The following is a 15,408-nucleotide window of genomic DNA, read 5'->3' as shown; positions in this document are numbered from 1 at the left end:
AAGGTTTTCATCATGAAAGGATGTTGTATTTTATCAAATGCTTTCTCTGTGTCTATTGAGGTAATCATGTGGTTTGTGTTCTTCAGTTTTTTAATGTGATGTATCACATTTTTTGATGTGTGAATGTTGAACCAACCCTGCATAGCAGGGATAAATCCCACTTGGTCCAGGTGAGTGATCATTCTAATGTGTTTTTGGCTTTGATTAGCTAGTATTTTGTTGAGGATTTTTGTGTCTATGTTCATCAGGGATGTTGGTCTGTAGTTCTCTTTCTCTTTTGTATTTTTTTCAGGTTTAGAAATTAAGGAGATGCAAGCTTCAAAGAAGGAATTTGGGAGGATCCCTTCTTTCAGTTGTTTTGAATAACTTGAAGAGAGTTACAATTAGTTCTTCTTTAAATATCTGGAGGAATTCAACAGTGAAGCCATTGGTCCTGGGGTTTTCTTTGTTGAGAGGGTCTATTACTGATTCAATCTCTGTCTTGTTTATTGGTCTGTTTAGGATTTGTGGCTTCATGATCCAGTTTTTTTTGTTAAAGATTTATTTTATTTATTTGAAAGTCATAGTTACACAGAGAGAGAAGGAGAGGCAGAGAGAGAGAGAGAAAGAGAGAGAGAGAGGTCTTCTATCTGCTGGTTCACTCCCCAGATGGCCGCAATGGCCAGAGCTGTGCCAATCTGAAGCCAGGAGCTTCTTCCGTGTCTCCCACGTGAGTGCAGGGGCCCACGGACTTGGGCCATCTTCTACTGCTTTCCCAGGCCACAGCAGAGAGCTGGATAGGAAGTGGAGCAGCCAGGACTAGAACTAAGGCCCATGTGGGATGCCGGCGCTTCAGGCCACGACTTTAACCCACTGTGCCACAACGCTGTCCCAGTAACTCAATTTTGGTAGATTGTATGTGTGCAGGAATCTATTTGTTTCTCTCTCTTTTTAAAAAAAGATTTATTTTATTTATTTTAAAGAGTTACAGAGGTCGATACAGAGAGAGAGAGAGGTCTTCCATCCACTGGTTCACTCTCCAGATGGCCACAACGGCCAGAACTGCACTGATCTGAAGCCAGGAGCCAGGAACTTCTTCCAGGTCTCCCACATGGGTGCAGGGGCCCACGGACTTGGGCCATCTTCTACTGCTTTCCCAGGCCACAGCAGAGAGCTGGATAGGAAGTGGAGCAGCCAGGACTAGAACTAAGGCCCATGTGGGATGCCGGCGCTTCAGGCCACGACTTTAACCCACTGTGCCACAACGCTGTCCCAGTAACTCAATTTTGGTAGATTGTATGTGTGCAGGAATCTATTTGTTTCTCTCTCTTTTTAAAAAAAAGATTTATTTTATTTATTTTAAAGAGTTACAGAGGTCGATACAGAGAGAGAGAGAGGTCTTCCGTCCACTGGTTCACTCTCCAGATGGCCACAACGGCCAGAGCTGCACTGATCTGAAGCCAGGAGCCAGGAACTTCTTCCAGGTCTCCCACATGGGTGCAGGGGCCCAAGGACTTGGACCATCTTCTACTGCTATCCCAGGCCTTAGCAGAGAGCTGTATCTGAAGAGGAGCAGCTGGGACTAGGACCAGCACCCATATGGGGTGCCGGCGCTTCAGGCCAGGGCTTTAACCTGCTGCACCACAGTGCCGGCCCCGAATCTATTCATATCATCTAGATTTCCCAGTTTGTTGGCATACAGCTCTTTGTAGTAATTTCTGATGATTCTTTGTGTGTGTGTGTGTGGTATCTGTTATTATATTTCTTCTTTCATCTCTGATTTTATTGATTTGGGTTTTCTTCCTCCTTTTTTTTGGTTAGTTGGGCCAATGGTGTATCAATTTTGTTTATTTTTTCAAAAAGCAAGCTCTTCATTTCACTGATCTTTCGTGTTGCTTTTGGTTAAATTTTTGTTTCTTTATTCTCTAATTTTAATTATTTCTTTCCTCTTACTAATATTAGGTTTGGTTTGTGGTTTGTTTTCTAGATCATTGAGATATGTTGATAGTTCATTTATTTGTTACCTTTCAAATTCCTTTTTTTTTTTTTGACAGGCAGAGTTAGACAGTGAGAGAGAAAGAGAGAGAGGGAGGGAGGGAGGGAGAGAGAGAGAGAGAGAGAGAGAGAGAGAGAGGGGTCTTCCTTCCATTGGTTCACCCCCCCCCCCCCAATGGCCACTATGGCCAGTGCGCTGCACCAATCTAAAGCCAGGAGCCAGGTGCTTCCTCCCACAAGTTTCTATAAACTTCTCTTTTAATACTGCTTTTGCTATATCCTGTAAGTGTTGATATGTTGTATTGTTCCTTTTACTACATTTCCAGAATTTTTAACATTTCTCTTTTGATTTCTCTTTGAGCAACTGTTCATTTAGGAGCATGTTGTTCAGTCTCCATGTTTGAATATGTTCTAGAGATTTTTGAGTTGTTAATTTTCAGCTTTATTCCATTGTAGTCAGAAAAAATGCATGATATTATTTTGATATTTTTGAATTTGATAAGAATTTCTTTATGACCTAGCATATGGTTTATCACAGAGAAAGTTCCATACACTGAATGTGTATTCTACAGCTGTGGGGTGAAAAGTTTTGTAGGTATCAGTTAGATCCATTTGGTCCATAGTGTCAATTAGCTCTGTTATTTCTTTGTTGATATTGTGGCCTGTTGGTCTGTCCATTCCTGAAAGTATGATGTTGAAGTCCCCCATTAGTATTTTATTGGAGTCTGTGTTTCCCTTTAGATCCATTAACATTTTTTTTAAAGAGCTATGCACCCTGGCATTGGGTGCATACACATTTATGTTACATCTTCCTCTTGAATTGTCCCTCAATCACAACATAGTGCTCTTCTTTGTTTCTTTTAACAGTTTTTGTGTTAAAGTCTATTTTTTCTGATATTAGGATGGCTACACATGGTCGTTTCTGCTTTACATTAGCATGGAATATCTTCTTCCATCTTTACACTTTCGGTCTAGATATATCTTTGTTGATGAGTTGTGTTTCTTATAGACAACAGGTAGATGGGTCTTGTTTTTTTAATCCATTTAGCCAGCCCACATCTTTTAGTTGCTGAATTTAGGCCATTTACATACAAGGGTACTATTGATAGATAATGAATTGACCCTGTCATTTTCCCATAAGTATTCATTCCTATTGTTTGCTTTGGATTTCCTTTGTATTTTTATTGTAAGATTTTCTGCCTTCACCTTTCATGGTTCTGTGTTTCTGTGTGTAGCACATCCTTAAGCATCTTTTGTAATACTGGATAAATGGTGATAAATTCTTTCAATTTTTATTTGTTATGGAAGGTCTTTCATAAATGAGAACTTTGAAGGGTATAAAATTCTGGGTTGACAGTTTTTTCTCTTAAGACTTGGAATATATCTTGCCATTCTCTCATAGTTTGTAGGGTTTCTGATGAGAAGTCACCTGTAAGTCTAATTGGTGATCCTCTAAAAGTAATCTGGTGCTTCTCTTGTGTACATTTTAGAATCTTTATGTTTTACGGTGGAGAGTTTGACTACAATGTGTCGTGGTGAGGATCTTTTCTGGTCATATCTATAAGGAGTTCTATTTGCTTCCTCTGCTTGGACATCCCTTTGTTTCTCCGAATTAGGGAAGTTTTCTGTAATTATTTCATTAAAAAGGCATTCGAATCTGTTGTCTCTTCCCATGCCTTCAGGAGCTCCTAAGACTCATATATTGGGTCATTTGATAGTATCCCAGAAATCTCCAACAATGTTTTTTTAAATTTTCCAATTTTTTCTTCTTTTTGTATGTTTGTGACTGAAACATTTCCAAAGATTTGTCTTCTAGCTCAATAGTCTTTCTTCTGCCTCACCAACTCTGTTGTTAAGGCTTTCCTCTGTATTTTTTGACATGTTGAATTCTTCATTTCTAATATTTCATTTTGATTTCTCTTCAAAATCTGAAGTTCATGGGGAAAATTTTCACCCACGTCATGTAAAGATTTCTTTAACTCATAAATTCGCTTCTCATTGCCTCTGAGTAATCTTATGATTAATCTTTTGAATTCTATTTCAGGCATTTGATCAATCTCCTCACCTTCATGTTCTGGTATTGAAGGATTGTTGTGTTCCTTTGGGGAGGGTCATGTTGTCTTCCTTATTATTGTTTCTTAGATTTGTGTGTTTATTTTTAGGCATTTGTGGAGATGCTTGTTAGTTTTTTCCTCTGATGGATTCTGTCTTTGAACTATGCCTCTGTAGCTTAGTGGAGTGTCTGCTCTTTCAGTGAATTCCCAGAGATATTGTGCTGTGCTTGCCCAAGGAGCTCTGCTCAGTGCTCCAGGATAGGGTGAGTATCTAGTGCAACACCCATGTCTTTTTAGCAGGAAGGAGGGTATGACCACCCTTGCTGGTGTAATCACACATTTAGCTCCTCTCTTCCAGTTTTCATTAATGCCCGGGTATTGGCCCACAGTGGGTACAATACTTCCCTATGCTGCCATGTGAACTGCACAAAGGATCTGTGCAGTCCTCAGTGTGAGCACGGATCCTGCTCCAGTGACCCACCCCAGGCAATTAGGGAGCTCTGAGCATGTGGAGCTGCACACAGTAATTGCCCAGAGTCCAAGCCACACCCTGTACCCTCTCATGCAGTCACAGAATTTCCACAGTCGCAGCACACGGGGCTCCCATGGCCACAGCGTGCATATGAGCACTAGCCTATTCTGTCCATGGAGAGGCAGAGGTGTTCCCAGATCCAGCTGCCTGTGGGTGCTCCACCTAGGCTGTTAGAGTTCTGATCTCACCTCACTCTGCAAAGCAGGTACTTTCTCCAGCTCTTGGCTGCAGGGTTCATGTGTTGTGTCCATGCTCATTGCTGTGCATCCGCATCTTCGACAGCATCCCTCTCCCTTCTGTAGAATTTCCCCTGTGGTTTTATCTCTAACTCTCCCCTGAGAATGTACTTCCTCCAATTTTTAAGTTTTTTTTTCTACTGTCTTTCCCTAGCCTAAAGCAGTATACCTGGTCACCTGGGCTTCTGCTGTTTCTTCAGAAGACACCAATATGCAAACCTTTTAAAATGACACCCAGTACCTACTACACAGTGTGGGCGGCATTTTTATATGAAAAGGTTATCTGAGAGATTTGAAAGTTTGCAAAGAAAGTGGTACAGAATGGTTGTCAACATGCATGTGGTACTGGGTACCTCTGCAGAGTTTGGGCATTAGCATGGCTGAGGATGGCATCCACTGCTCTTGTTGTCTGGTAGAGAACAGGAGAAAAGTAATGAGCCATGGAGACCACTGGAGGAAATATAGCAGAGTTGAAATGGGACTACAATGACCTGATTAGAATCTAAGGAATTCACAGAGCACTGTGAAAGAAAGGCTCAAAAGAAATGATATTTTTAAAGACAAATTCCAGGGGATTGGTAGCCAACTGGCCAAGCTTTCAACCCAAAATGGGCAAGAAGTTTGTCCAAAATGAGGTTGAACACGTTAAGTTCAGCTCAGCTATAGCCTGAAGGGTGGAAGTAGAGTGTAAGCCAGAGAAAACATTATTATTTTTTTTTTCTGAAAGAGTTACACAGAGAGAGGAGAGGCAGAGAGAGAGAGAGACAGGGTTTTTTTTTTAAGATTTATTTATTTATTTGAAAGAGTTACACAGAGAGGAGAAGCAGAGAGAGAGAGGTCTTCCATCCGATGGTTCACTCCCCAATTGGCCACAACGGCTGGAACTGCGCTGATCCGAAGCCAGGAGCCAGGAGCTTCTTCCAGGTCTCCCACACGGGTGCAGGGCCCCTAGGACTTGGTCCATTTTCTACTGCTTTCCCAGGCCATAGAAGAGAGCTGGATCAGAAGTGGAGCAGCCGGGTCTCGAACCGGTGCCCATATGGGATGCCGGAGCTTTAGGCCAGGGCATTAACCCGCTGTGCCACAGTGCTGGCCCCAGAGATAACATTATTTTAAAGATCAGGTTCTCAATGCTTACTCTCCTTCTGAAAAGAGATTAGAAGTTACTATCATGGAGTGGGTATTTGGCCTAGTAGCTAAAACTTTGGTTGGGACAACCACATCCCATATAGAAGTTTGAGTGATTCCAACTTCCTGCTGTTGCACACCCTGGGAGGCATCAGGTGATGGTTCTCAATACTTGGGTCCCTGCTGTCCTTGTGGAAAACTCACCTGGAGTGAGTGCCTGGCTCCTGACTTTGGCTTAACACAGCTGTTTTTGGGAACTGAACCAGCTGATCAGAGTTCTCTGTCTCTCTGCCTTTCAAATAAAGCAAGTCAATGAAAGTCTTTTTTTTTTTTTTTTGTTCCTAAAGTATGTTATCATCATCCAAAACTGCCTCCGTTGGAATTCTGGCTTTACATTGAGTTGTGTGGCATTTGTAAATCATGCAGTAGCTCTGTGTCTCAAGACACAGATAATGGTGCCTATCTCATTAGGTTGTTGTCAGGATTGAGTTGATTTATGTAGAGTCCTACAACCATGCCTAGCAGGGGATGAATATGAATTCATAATGGATGAATACTGGCCCCATTATTGTTTCTACTTGTACTTTGACCAAACAAGACCTCAGATGATGGCTTTGAGCACATGGTGTACAGTGCTCCCAAAGCAGTCTTTTTTTTTTTTTTTTAATTGCTGAGCCCTTTCTTCAAGCTAAATTCAATAGCATAACAAAGCCTAGGTACTCTGATAGAGTTGATTGGTGGCTGGAGCACTCCCTTCAACCTTCTCCCCACCCCCCACCTTGTCTTCCAGGAATACCCCTAGGGCACCACCATGGAGCACACCTGAGGAACTAGTGATTCAGTAGGAAGCATGCAAGGCCTCAAATCAAAGACCTGGAATCAGGTCCCAACTGCTATTAACAGACTGTGTAACCTGGAACAGCCCTCAGATTCCTAATCCACCAGCTTTAGAGATTGGACCAGATCAGTGGTTTTTCAATCCCTGCTCTCTGAAGCCCTCAGAGTTCTAGAGAAGTGTGCCAGTAAGATGTGAAGGGCAGGTGGTAGGGAGCATGTTGGACAAGGCCAGTGAATCCTACAGCTTCACAACCTAGGCCTCTTAGAATTGGAATTCTGTGTTTATTGGAAGAATGGATACCACTGCTATAGAAGTTTGACTAGATGAATGCAAAGATTTCTTCCGTTTCAATTGTTCCATAGTTCCTCAACAATTTAGGAAACATGTCCAGTGAATTCGAGGAGCAGACATAAGAATATGAACAAAAGCAACAGATTGTCAGCCTGGAGGAACAGAGCAAACAGTATGGACCAGGCCCAAGGCACTGTGCAGTGGCTCAGGAATCCCAGTGTCTTTCCAACAGCGAGGAGGTGTAGGCTCTGTTACGAGTGTCTTGTATTGAAATACTGCATCATCATGTTCACGGAGAACATGGACCAGCACAGTGTTAACTAAGTTTGTGGATCACCAAGAAATATTGTGCTAAAAGTGTTAACTACATACAATCAGAAGGCAACTAAAATGAGCAATTATTTAAACATTGTACATTGTAGTTAGTGATTTCAGGAAATATGTCCTTTCAAGGCAAATGCCAAATTAAAATTCTACATTGATTGCCATGGTGTTACTATTCTAAGTGCAGTAAGCTGAGAAATTCCTGGCATGATTAATTTGAAGGATGAACGTAGGTAAACAGAGTTAGCGTATTCCATCTGGATGGAAAAGCCATATTGGTTAGTGAGGATGTAGACCACATATATGGTTGGACCAGCCATAGGTCTTCATTCTCCTCATTTTCAATTTTCTGGCATCAAAGGAAAACCCTTAGAGATATGTGCCTCTACAGAGAAAATGGAAGCACCTGTTTATCTGTGAGTTTAATAATGATTAATATGCAACAGCAAGAACTGATCCCTTATGAGGCTGCCTAGTGATTTTTCTCTCCAGTTGTATCCCTTTCTACTCTTACTATTGTGTTGTGGTGTGAGCGTGGGCAGGTGTTAGCTATGGAATAATATTTTCACAGTTTCACTGATGAAATATGTTAACCTGGAGCAACATCCCCTATTAACACTTCAGCATGGATCGCTTTCAGAGGGCTTGGTTCTTGGTACTAGCACTAGGGGACGGTGACAATGATCTGGAAGGTGGGAATTGGGAAGTCCTACAGTCTGAAGGGGACTCACGTGGGGACCAGACTGGGGAATGATGGGAGCTGGAAGTCCTGCTGAACCTAGGAAGGGAGAAGACGTTGATCACAGGGTGACATGGGGAGGAGCAATGTAGAACTCAGACTTTGTCCTCTTATGCGCTAGCATATTGTTTGCCAAAATCCATCCTTACCAATGATGGTTGAAGCAAATCATTTGTTCTATTGTGATTTTGGTTTAAAGTAAAGTCAAAATTTAATGTTAAATTTTTTTCTTAGTTACTAAAAAGAGTTTGTATGGCCTATTTCCTAAAATCAGGTTTCTTAAACAGACATGGTTTTCTGTTCTCAATTCTTCTAAATAATGTTTCGCAGCAGAAAAAAAATCGTTTTAAGGGAAAACTTCATACAGAAAGCATAATAATTCTTCCTTTAACAAGACTTTTCCTATTATAGCCATTGAATAACACATCTGCTGCAAAGATGTTATTTTTTCCAACAGTCCATGTGCACAGCTCTGATTAGAGGAGGTGAAAGATGTACATCTCCTTCAAATAGTGAATGAGAACCAGTGAGGGGAAGCTGTATTGTATTCTGACAGATTTGGTTATTAGGAAAGCTCTGAATAGCCCTCATTTTTTGAAAACACTTTTTAAAAAAGTAATTCTCTGCCTCAACTCTTAGTGTTATGGTGACTATTGATTTCAAGGGAAAAAAACACCTTCAGCACACCTTTCTCGAGTACTGATATCATTATGGCTTCACAAAACCTTCCTATCATGGTCTCCTGAAGAATAATTTTCAATAAGCATCCTTCCCATACCTTTTCTTCCACCCAGGCTTTGCTCAGATGTGCCCAAAAATACTATTCGGAAAGCAAGACCAGAAGATAATCATCCATCTAGATTCCTTGGGTTAAGCTTTCATTCTATTTTTCATTGATAATCACCATTCAGAAGCACTCATTAAAAAAAAATTTCCTACACAAGAAAGTTTTGGAATAGGGTTTTTTAAGTTTTAAAGTATGTGTATTATCACCAAACATTACAAAATTTGGATTAACCTTTTCCTATTTATTTCCAGGGCTACAGCAACACACAGGGGCCAGGTTATCTTCAAAGATGCTTTAGCCCAACAGTTGTGTGAACAAGGAGGTAAGAGTCATTTTTAAACTTTTTCATGTTGTTTGTGTCCAGATGATTCATGGGAGGTCTTATGTTCTATGTATGGAGTAAGTGCTTCATTGCTATTACTTGACTGATGAAAGATTGACTTACTGTCCCATCATATCTCCAGTAATTAATTACTTAGTAATTACTGGTGGAAGTCTAGAGACTTTTGAAAACAGTAAGTTTGAGGAACCAAAACCCAAAGCAAATATATCCTATTTGCACAAATGTTTTCCTAATGAATTACCTGTAATTTCCCTGCAAGTACAAATCTTTTTTTTTTCATTTATTAAACTTTTATTTAATGAATATAAATTTCCAAAGTACAGCTTATGGGTTACAATGGCTTCCCCCCTCCCATAACTTCCCTCCCGCCCGCAACCCTCCCCCTTCCCGCTCCCTCTCCCCCTCCATTCACATCAAGATTCATTTTCAATTCTCTTTATATACAGAAGATCAGTTTAGTATATATTAGGTAAAGATTTCAACAGCTTGCCCCACATAGCAACACAAAGTGAAAAAACTACCGTTGGAGTACTAGTTATAGCATTAAATAACAGTGCACATTAAAGACAGAGATCCTACATAATATTTTTTTAAATTAATTAATTTTCTATGCCATTTCCAATTTAACACCAGGTTGTTTTTTTTCATTTCCAATTATCTTTATATACAGAAGATCAATTCAGTATATACTAAGTAAAGATTTCATCAGTTTGTACCCACACAGAGACACAAAGTATAAAAATACTGTTTCAGTACTAGTTATAGCATCACTGCACATTAGACAACACATTAAGGACAGATCCCACATGGGGTGTAAGTACACAGTGACTCCTGTTGTTGACTTAACAATTTGACACTCCTGTTCATGGCATCAGTAATCTCCCTAGGCTCTAGTCATGAGTTGCCAGGGCTATGGAAGTCTTTAGAGTTCGCTGACTTTGATCTTATTCCGATAGGGTCATAGTCAAAGTGGAAGTTCTCTCCTCCCTTCAGAGAAAGGTACCTGCTTCTTTGATGGCCCCATTCTTTCCACTGGGATCTCACTCACAGAGATCTTTCATTTAGGTCTTTTTTTTTTCCATGGTATCTTGGCTTTCCATGCCTACAATACTCTCATGGGCTCTTCAGCCATATCCGAATGCCTTAAGGGCTGATTCTGAGGCCAGAGTGTTGTTTAGGACATCTGCCATTCTATGAGTCTGCTGTGTATCCCGCTTCCCATGTTGGATCCTTCTCTCCCTTTTTGATTCTATCAGTTAGTATTAGCAGACACTTGTCTTGTTTGTGTGATCCCTTTGACTCTTAGACCTATCAGAGCCATCAATTGTGAGCTGAAATTGATCACTTGGACTAGTGAGATGGCATTGGTACCTGCCACCTTGATGGGATTGTGTTGGAATCCCTGGCACATTTCTAACTCCACCATTTGGGGCAAGTCCGATTGAGCATGTCCCAAATTGTACATCTCCTCCCTCTCTTTTTCCACTCTTAAATTTAACAGGGATCACTTTTCAGTTAAAATTTAAACACCTAAGAATAATTGTGTGTTAATTACAGAGTTCAACCACTAGTACTAGAACAACAACAACAACAACAAATACTAAAAAGGATAAAGTATTCCATTGTACATCAACAGTCAGGACAAGAGCTGATCAGGTCATTGTTTCTTATAGTGTCCATTTCACTTAACAGGTTTCCCCTTTGGTGCTCAGTTGTCACCAATCAGGGAAAACAAATGATATTTGTCTCTTTGGGACTGGCTTAATTCACTCAGCATGATGTTTTCCAGATTGCTCCATCTTGTTGCAAATGACTGGGTTTCGTTGTTTCTTACTGCTGTATAGTAATCTATGGAGTACATGTCCCATAATTTCTTTATCCAGTTTACTGTTGATGGGCATTTGGGTTGGTTCCAGGTCTTAGCTATTGTGAATTGAGCTGCAATAAACATTAATGTGCAGATGGCTTTTTTATTTGCCAAATTAATTTCCTTTGGGTAAATTCCACGGAGTGGGATGGCTGGGTTGTATGGTAGGGTTATGTTCAGGTTTCTGAGGAATCTCCAGACAGACTTCCATAGTGGCTTAACCAGTTTGCATTCCCACCAACAGTGGGTTAGTGTCCCTTTTTCCCCACATCCTCTCCAGCATCTGCTGTTGGTAGATTTCTGAATGTGAGCCATTCTCACCGGGGTGAGATGGAACCTCATTGTGGTTTTGATTTGCATTTCTCTGATTGCTAGTGATCTTGAACATTTTTTCATGTGTCTGTTGGCCATTTGGATTTCCTCTTTTGAAAAATGTCTATTGAGGTCCTTGGCCCATCTCTTAAGTGGGTTGTTTGTTTTGTTGTTGTGGATTTTCTTGATTTCTTTGTAGATTCTGGTTATCAACCCTTTATCTGTAGTATAGTTTGCAAATATTTTTTCCCATTCTGTCGGTTGCCTCTTCACTTTCCTGACTGTTTCTTTTGAAGTGCAGAAACTTCTCAATTTGATGCAAACCCAAATGTTAATTTTGGTTTTGACTGCCTGTGCTGCTGGAGTATTTTCCAAGAAGTCTTTGCCTGTGCCTATATCTTGCAGGGTTTCTCCAATGCTCTCTAATAATTTGATGGTTTCAGGTCGTAGATTTAAGTCTGTAATCCATGTTGAGTGAATTTTTGTGTAAGGTGATAGGTATGGGTCTTGCTTCAAGCTTCTGCACGTGGAAATCCAATTTTCCCAGCACCATTTATTGAATAGACTATCCTTATTCCAGGGATTAGTTTTGGATCTTTGATCAAATATAAGTTGGCTGTAGATGTTTGGATTGATTTCTGGTGTTTCTATTCTAATCATTGGTCTATCCATCTGTTTCTGTACCAGTACCATGCTGTTTTGATAACAACTGCCCTGTAGTATGTCCTAAAATCAGGTATTGTGATGCCTCCGGCTTTGTTTTTGTTGTACAGGATTGCTTTGGCTATTCGAGGTCTTCTGTGTCTCCATATGAATTTCAGCATCATTTTTTCCAGATCTGAGAAGAAGGTCTTCGGGATCTTGATGGGTATTGCATTGAATGTATAAATTGCTTTTGGGAGAATAGACATTTTGATGATATTGATTCTTCCAATCCATGAGCATGGAAGATTTCTCCATTTTTTGGTATCCTCTTCTATTTCTTTCTGTAAGGTTTTGTAGTTTTCATCATAGAGATCTTTAACATCCTTGGTTAAGTTTATTCCAAGGTATTTGATTGTTTTTGTAGCTATTGTGAATGGGATTGATCTTAGAAGTTCTTCCTCAGCCGTGGCATTGCCTGTGTATACAAAGGCTGTTGATTTTTATGCATTGATATTATATCCTGCTACTTTGCCAAACTCTTCGATGAGTTCCAGCAGTCTCTTAGTAGAGTTCTTTGGGTCCCCTAAATAAGGAATCATATCATCTGCAAAGAGGGATAGTTTGAGTTCTTCCTTCCCGATTTGTATCCCTTTAATTTCTTTTTCTTGCCTAATACCTCTGGCCAAACTTCCAGAACTATAATGAATAGCAGTGGTGAGAGTGGGCATCCCTGTCTGGTACCAGATTTCAGTGGAAATGCTTCCAACTTTTCCCCATTTAATAGGATGTTGGCCATGGGTTTTTCATATATTGCTTTGATTGTATTGAGGAATGTTCCTTCCATACCCAGCTTGCTTAGAGTTTTCATCATGAAAGGGTGTCGTATTTTATCAAATGCTTTCTCTGCATCTATTGAGAGAATCATATGGTTTTTCTTCTGCAGTCTTTAATGTAGTGTATTACGTTGATTGTTTTGCGAATGTTGAATCATCCCTGCATACCAGGGATAAATCCCACTTGGTCTGGGTGGATGATCTTTCTGATGTGTTGTTGCATTCTATTGGCCAGAATTTTGTTGAGTATTTTTGCATCTATGTTCATCAGGGATATTGGTCTGTAATTCTCTTTCAATGTTGCATCTTTTTCTGGCTTAGGAATTAAGGTGATGCTGGCTTCATAGAAAGAATTTGGGAGGATTCCCTCTTTTTCGATTATTTTGAATAGTTTGAGAAGAATTGGAGTTAGTTCTTCTCTAAATGTCTGGTAGAACTCAGCAGTGAATCCATCTGGCTCTGGGCTTTTCTTTGTTGGGAGGGCCTTTATTACTGTTTCAATTTCTGTGTCAGTTATGGGTCTGTTTAGGTTTTCTATGTCTTCCTGGCTCAATTTAGGGAGGTTGTATGTGTCCAAGAATCTGTCCATTTCTGATAGATTTCCCTGTTTGCTGGCATACAAGTCCTTGTAGTAATTTCTGATGATTCTTTTTATTTCTGTGGTGTCTGTTGTTACGTTTCCCTTTTCATCTCTGATCCTATTGATTTGGGTCTTTTCTCTTCTTTTTTTTAGTTAGTTGGGCCAATGGGGTGTCAATTTTGTTTATTTTTTCAAAAAACCAGCTCCTCGTTTGGCCGATTTTTTGTAATGTTTTTTTTGGATTCAATCCTGTTGATTTCTTCTTTGATTTTAATTATTTCCCTTCTTCTACTGGGTTTGGGTTTGGTTTGCTGCAGATTTTCTAGATCCTTGAGATGACTTGAAAGCTCATCTATTTGGTGCCTCTCCAATTTCTTGATGTAGGCACCTATTGATATAAATTTTCCTCTTAACACTGCTTTTGTTGTATCCCATAGGTTTTGGTATGTTGTGCTGTTATCCTCATTTACTTCCAGAAAATTTTTGATTTCTCTTTTAATTTCTTCTATGACCCATTGTTCATTCAGGAGCATGTTGTTCAATCTCCATGTGTTTGCACGTGCTCTAGGGATTCCTGAGTTGCCAATTTCCAATTTCATTCCTTTGTGGTCTGAGAAGCTGCATGGTATGATTCTAATTCTTTTGAATTTGCTGAGACTTGCTTTATGGCCTAGTATGTGGTCAATCCTAGAGAGGGTTCCATGTACTGCTGAGAAGAATGTAAAGTCCTTAGATGTAGGATGAAATGTTCTGTAGATGTCTGTTAGATCCATTTGGGCTATAGTGTCATTTAAATCTACTGTCTCCTTGTTGATCTTCTGTCCTGTTGATCTGTCTATCTCTGAGAGTGGAGTATTGAAGTCCCCCAGTACTATTGTATTGGGGTCTAAGTCTCCCTTTAAGTCCCTTAACAAGTCTTTTAAATAAGCTGGTGCCCTGTAATTAGGTGCATATACATTGATAATCGTTATATCTTCCTGTTGAATGGATCCCTTAATCATTAAATAGTGCCCCTCTTTGTCTCTCCGAACAGTTTTTGTGGTAAAGTTTATGTTGTCTGATATTAAGATGGCTACGCCCGCTCTTTGTTCATTTCTGTTGGCATGGTATATCTTTTTCCAGCCTTTCACTTTCAGCCTGTATGCATCAAGTTGGAAAGATGAGTTTCTTGTAAGCAGGAAAAAGATGGGTTTTGTTCCTTAACCCAATCAGCCAATCGGTGTCTTTTAACTGGACAGTTCAAGCCATTAACATTCAATGTGACTATTGAGATGGAGTAACTTTGCCCTGCCATTTGCCAAAGATATTTTCTAATATATGGTTTGAGATTCCTGTGATCTTTTGCTGTGAGGTTTCCTTCCTTTACCTTCTTTCATATTGGTGACCGTGTTTCTGTGTTTCTGTATGTAACACATCTTTAAGCATCTTTTGCAGGGCTGGATGAGTGGCGACAAATTCTTTCAATTTCTGTTTGCTGTGAAAGGTCTTTATTTCACCTTCATTCATAAATGAGAGCTTTGCAGAATATAATATTCTGGGCTGGCAGTTTTTCTCTCTTAGTACCTGGGCTATGTCTCGCCATTCTCTCCTAGCTTGTAGGGTTTCTGAAGAGAAGTCAGCTGTGAGTCTAATTGGAGATCCTCTGAGAGTAATCTGGCGATTCTCTCTCTCACATTTTAGGATCTTTTCTTTATGTTTCACTGTGGTGAGTTTGATTACGACGTGTCGTGGTGAGGATCTCTTTTGGTCATGTTTATTAGGGGTTCTATGAGCTTCCTGTACTAAGATGCCTCTGTCCTTCTCCAAACCTGGGAAATTTTCTGCTAGTATCTCACTGAAAATGCCTTCTAATCCTTTCTCCCTCTCCATGCCTTCAGGAACTCCTAGAACCCGAATGTTGGGTTTTTTAATAGTATCCTGTAGAT

The 15,408-nt window shown here is 40.1% G+C and overlaps 1 protein-coding gene across 1 annotated transcript in view; it reads left to right on the top strand.

Moving 5' to 3' along the window:
* The window catches only part of RELN (reelin), a 581,586-nt gene that overhangs the window by 238,384 nt on the left and 327,794 nt on the right, over positions 1-15,408 (top strand). Inside the window, exon 4 of the mRNA XM_062213575.1 lies at positions 9,155-9,225. Coding sequence (XP_062069559.1) covers positions 9,155-9,225 — 71 coding nt within the window. The remainder of the gene's footprint in view (positions 1-9,154; positions 9,226-15,408) is intronic.

The sequence above is a fragment of the Lepus europaeus genome, chromosome 1 (genome assembly GCF_033115175.1).
Source record: "Lepus europaeus isolate LE1 chromosome 1, mLepTim1.pri, whole genome shotgun sequence".
NCBI lineage: Eukaryota > Metazoa > Chordata > Mammalia > Lagomorpha > Leporidae > Lepus > Lepus europaeus.
This window is presented reverse-complemented; position numbering and strand designations above follow the sequence as displayed.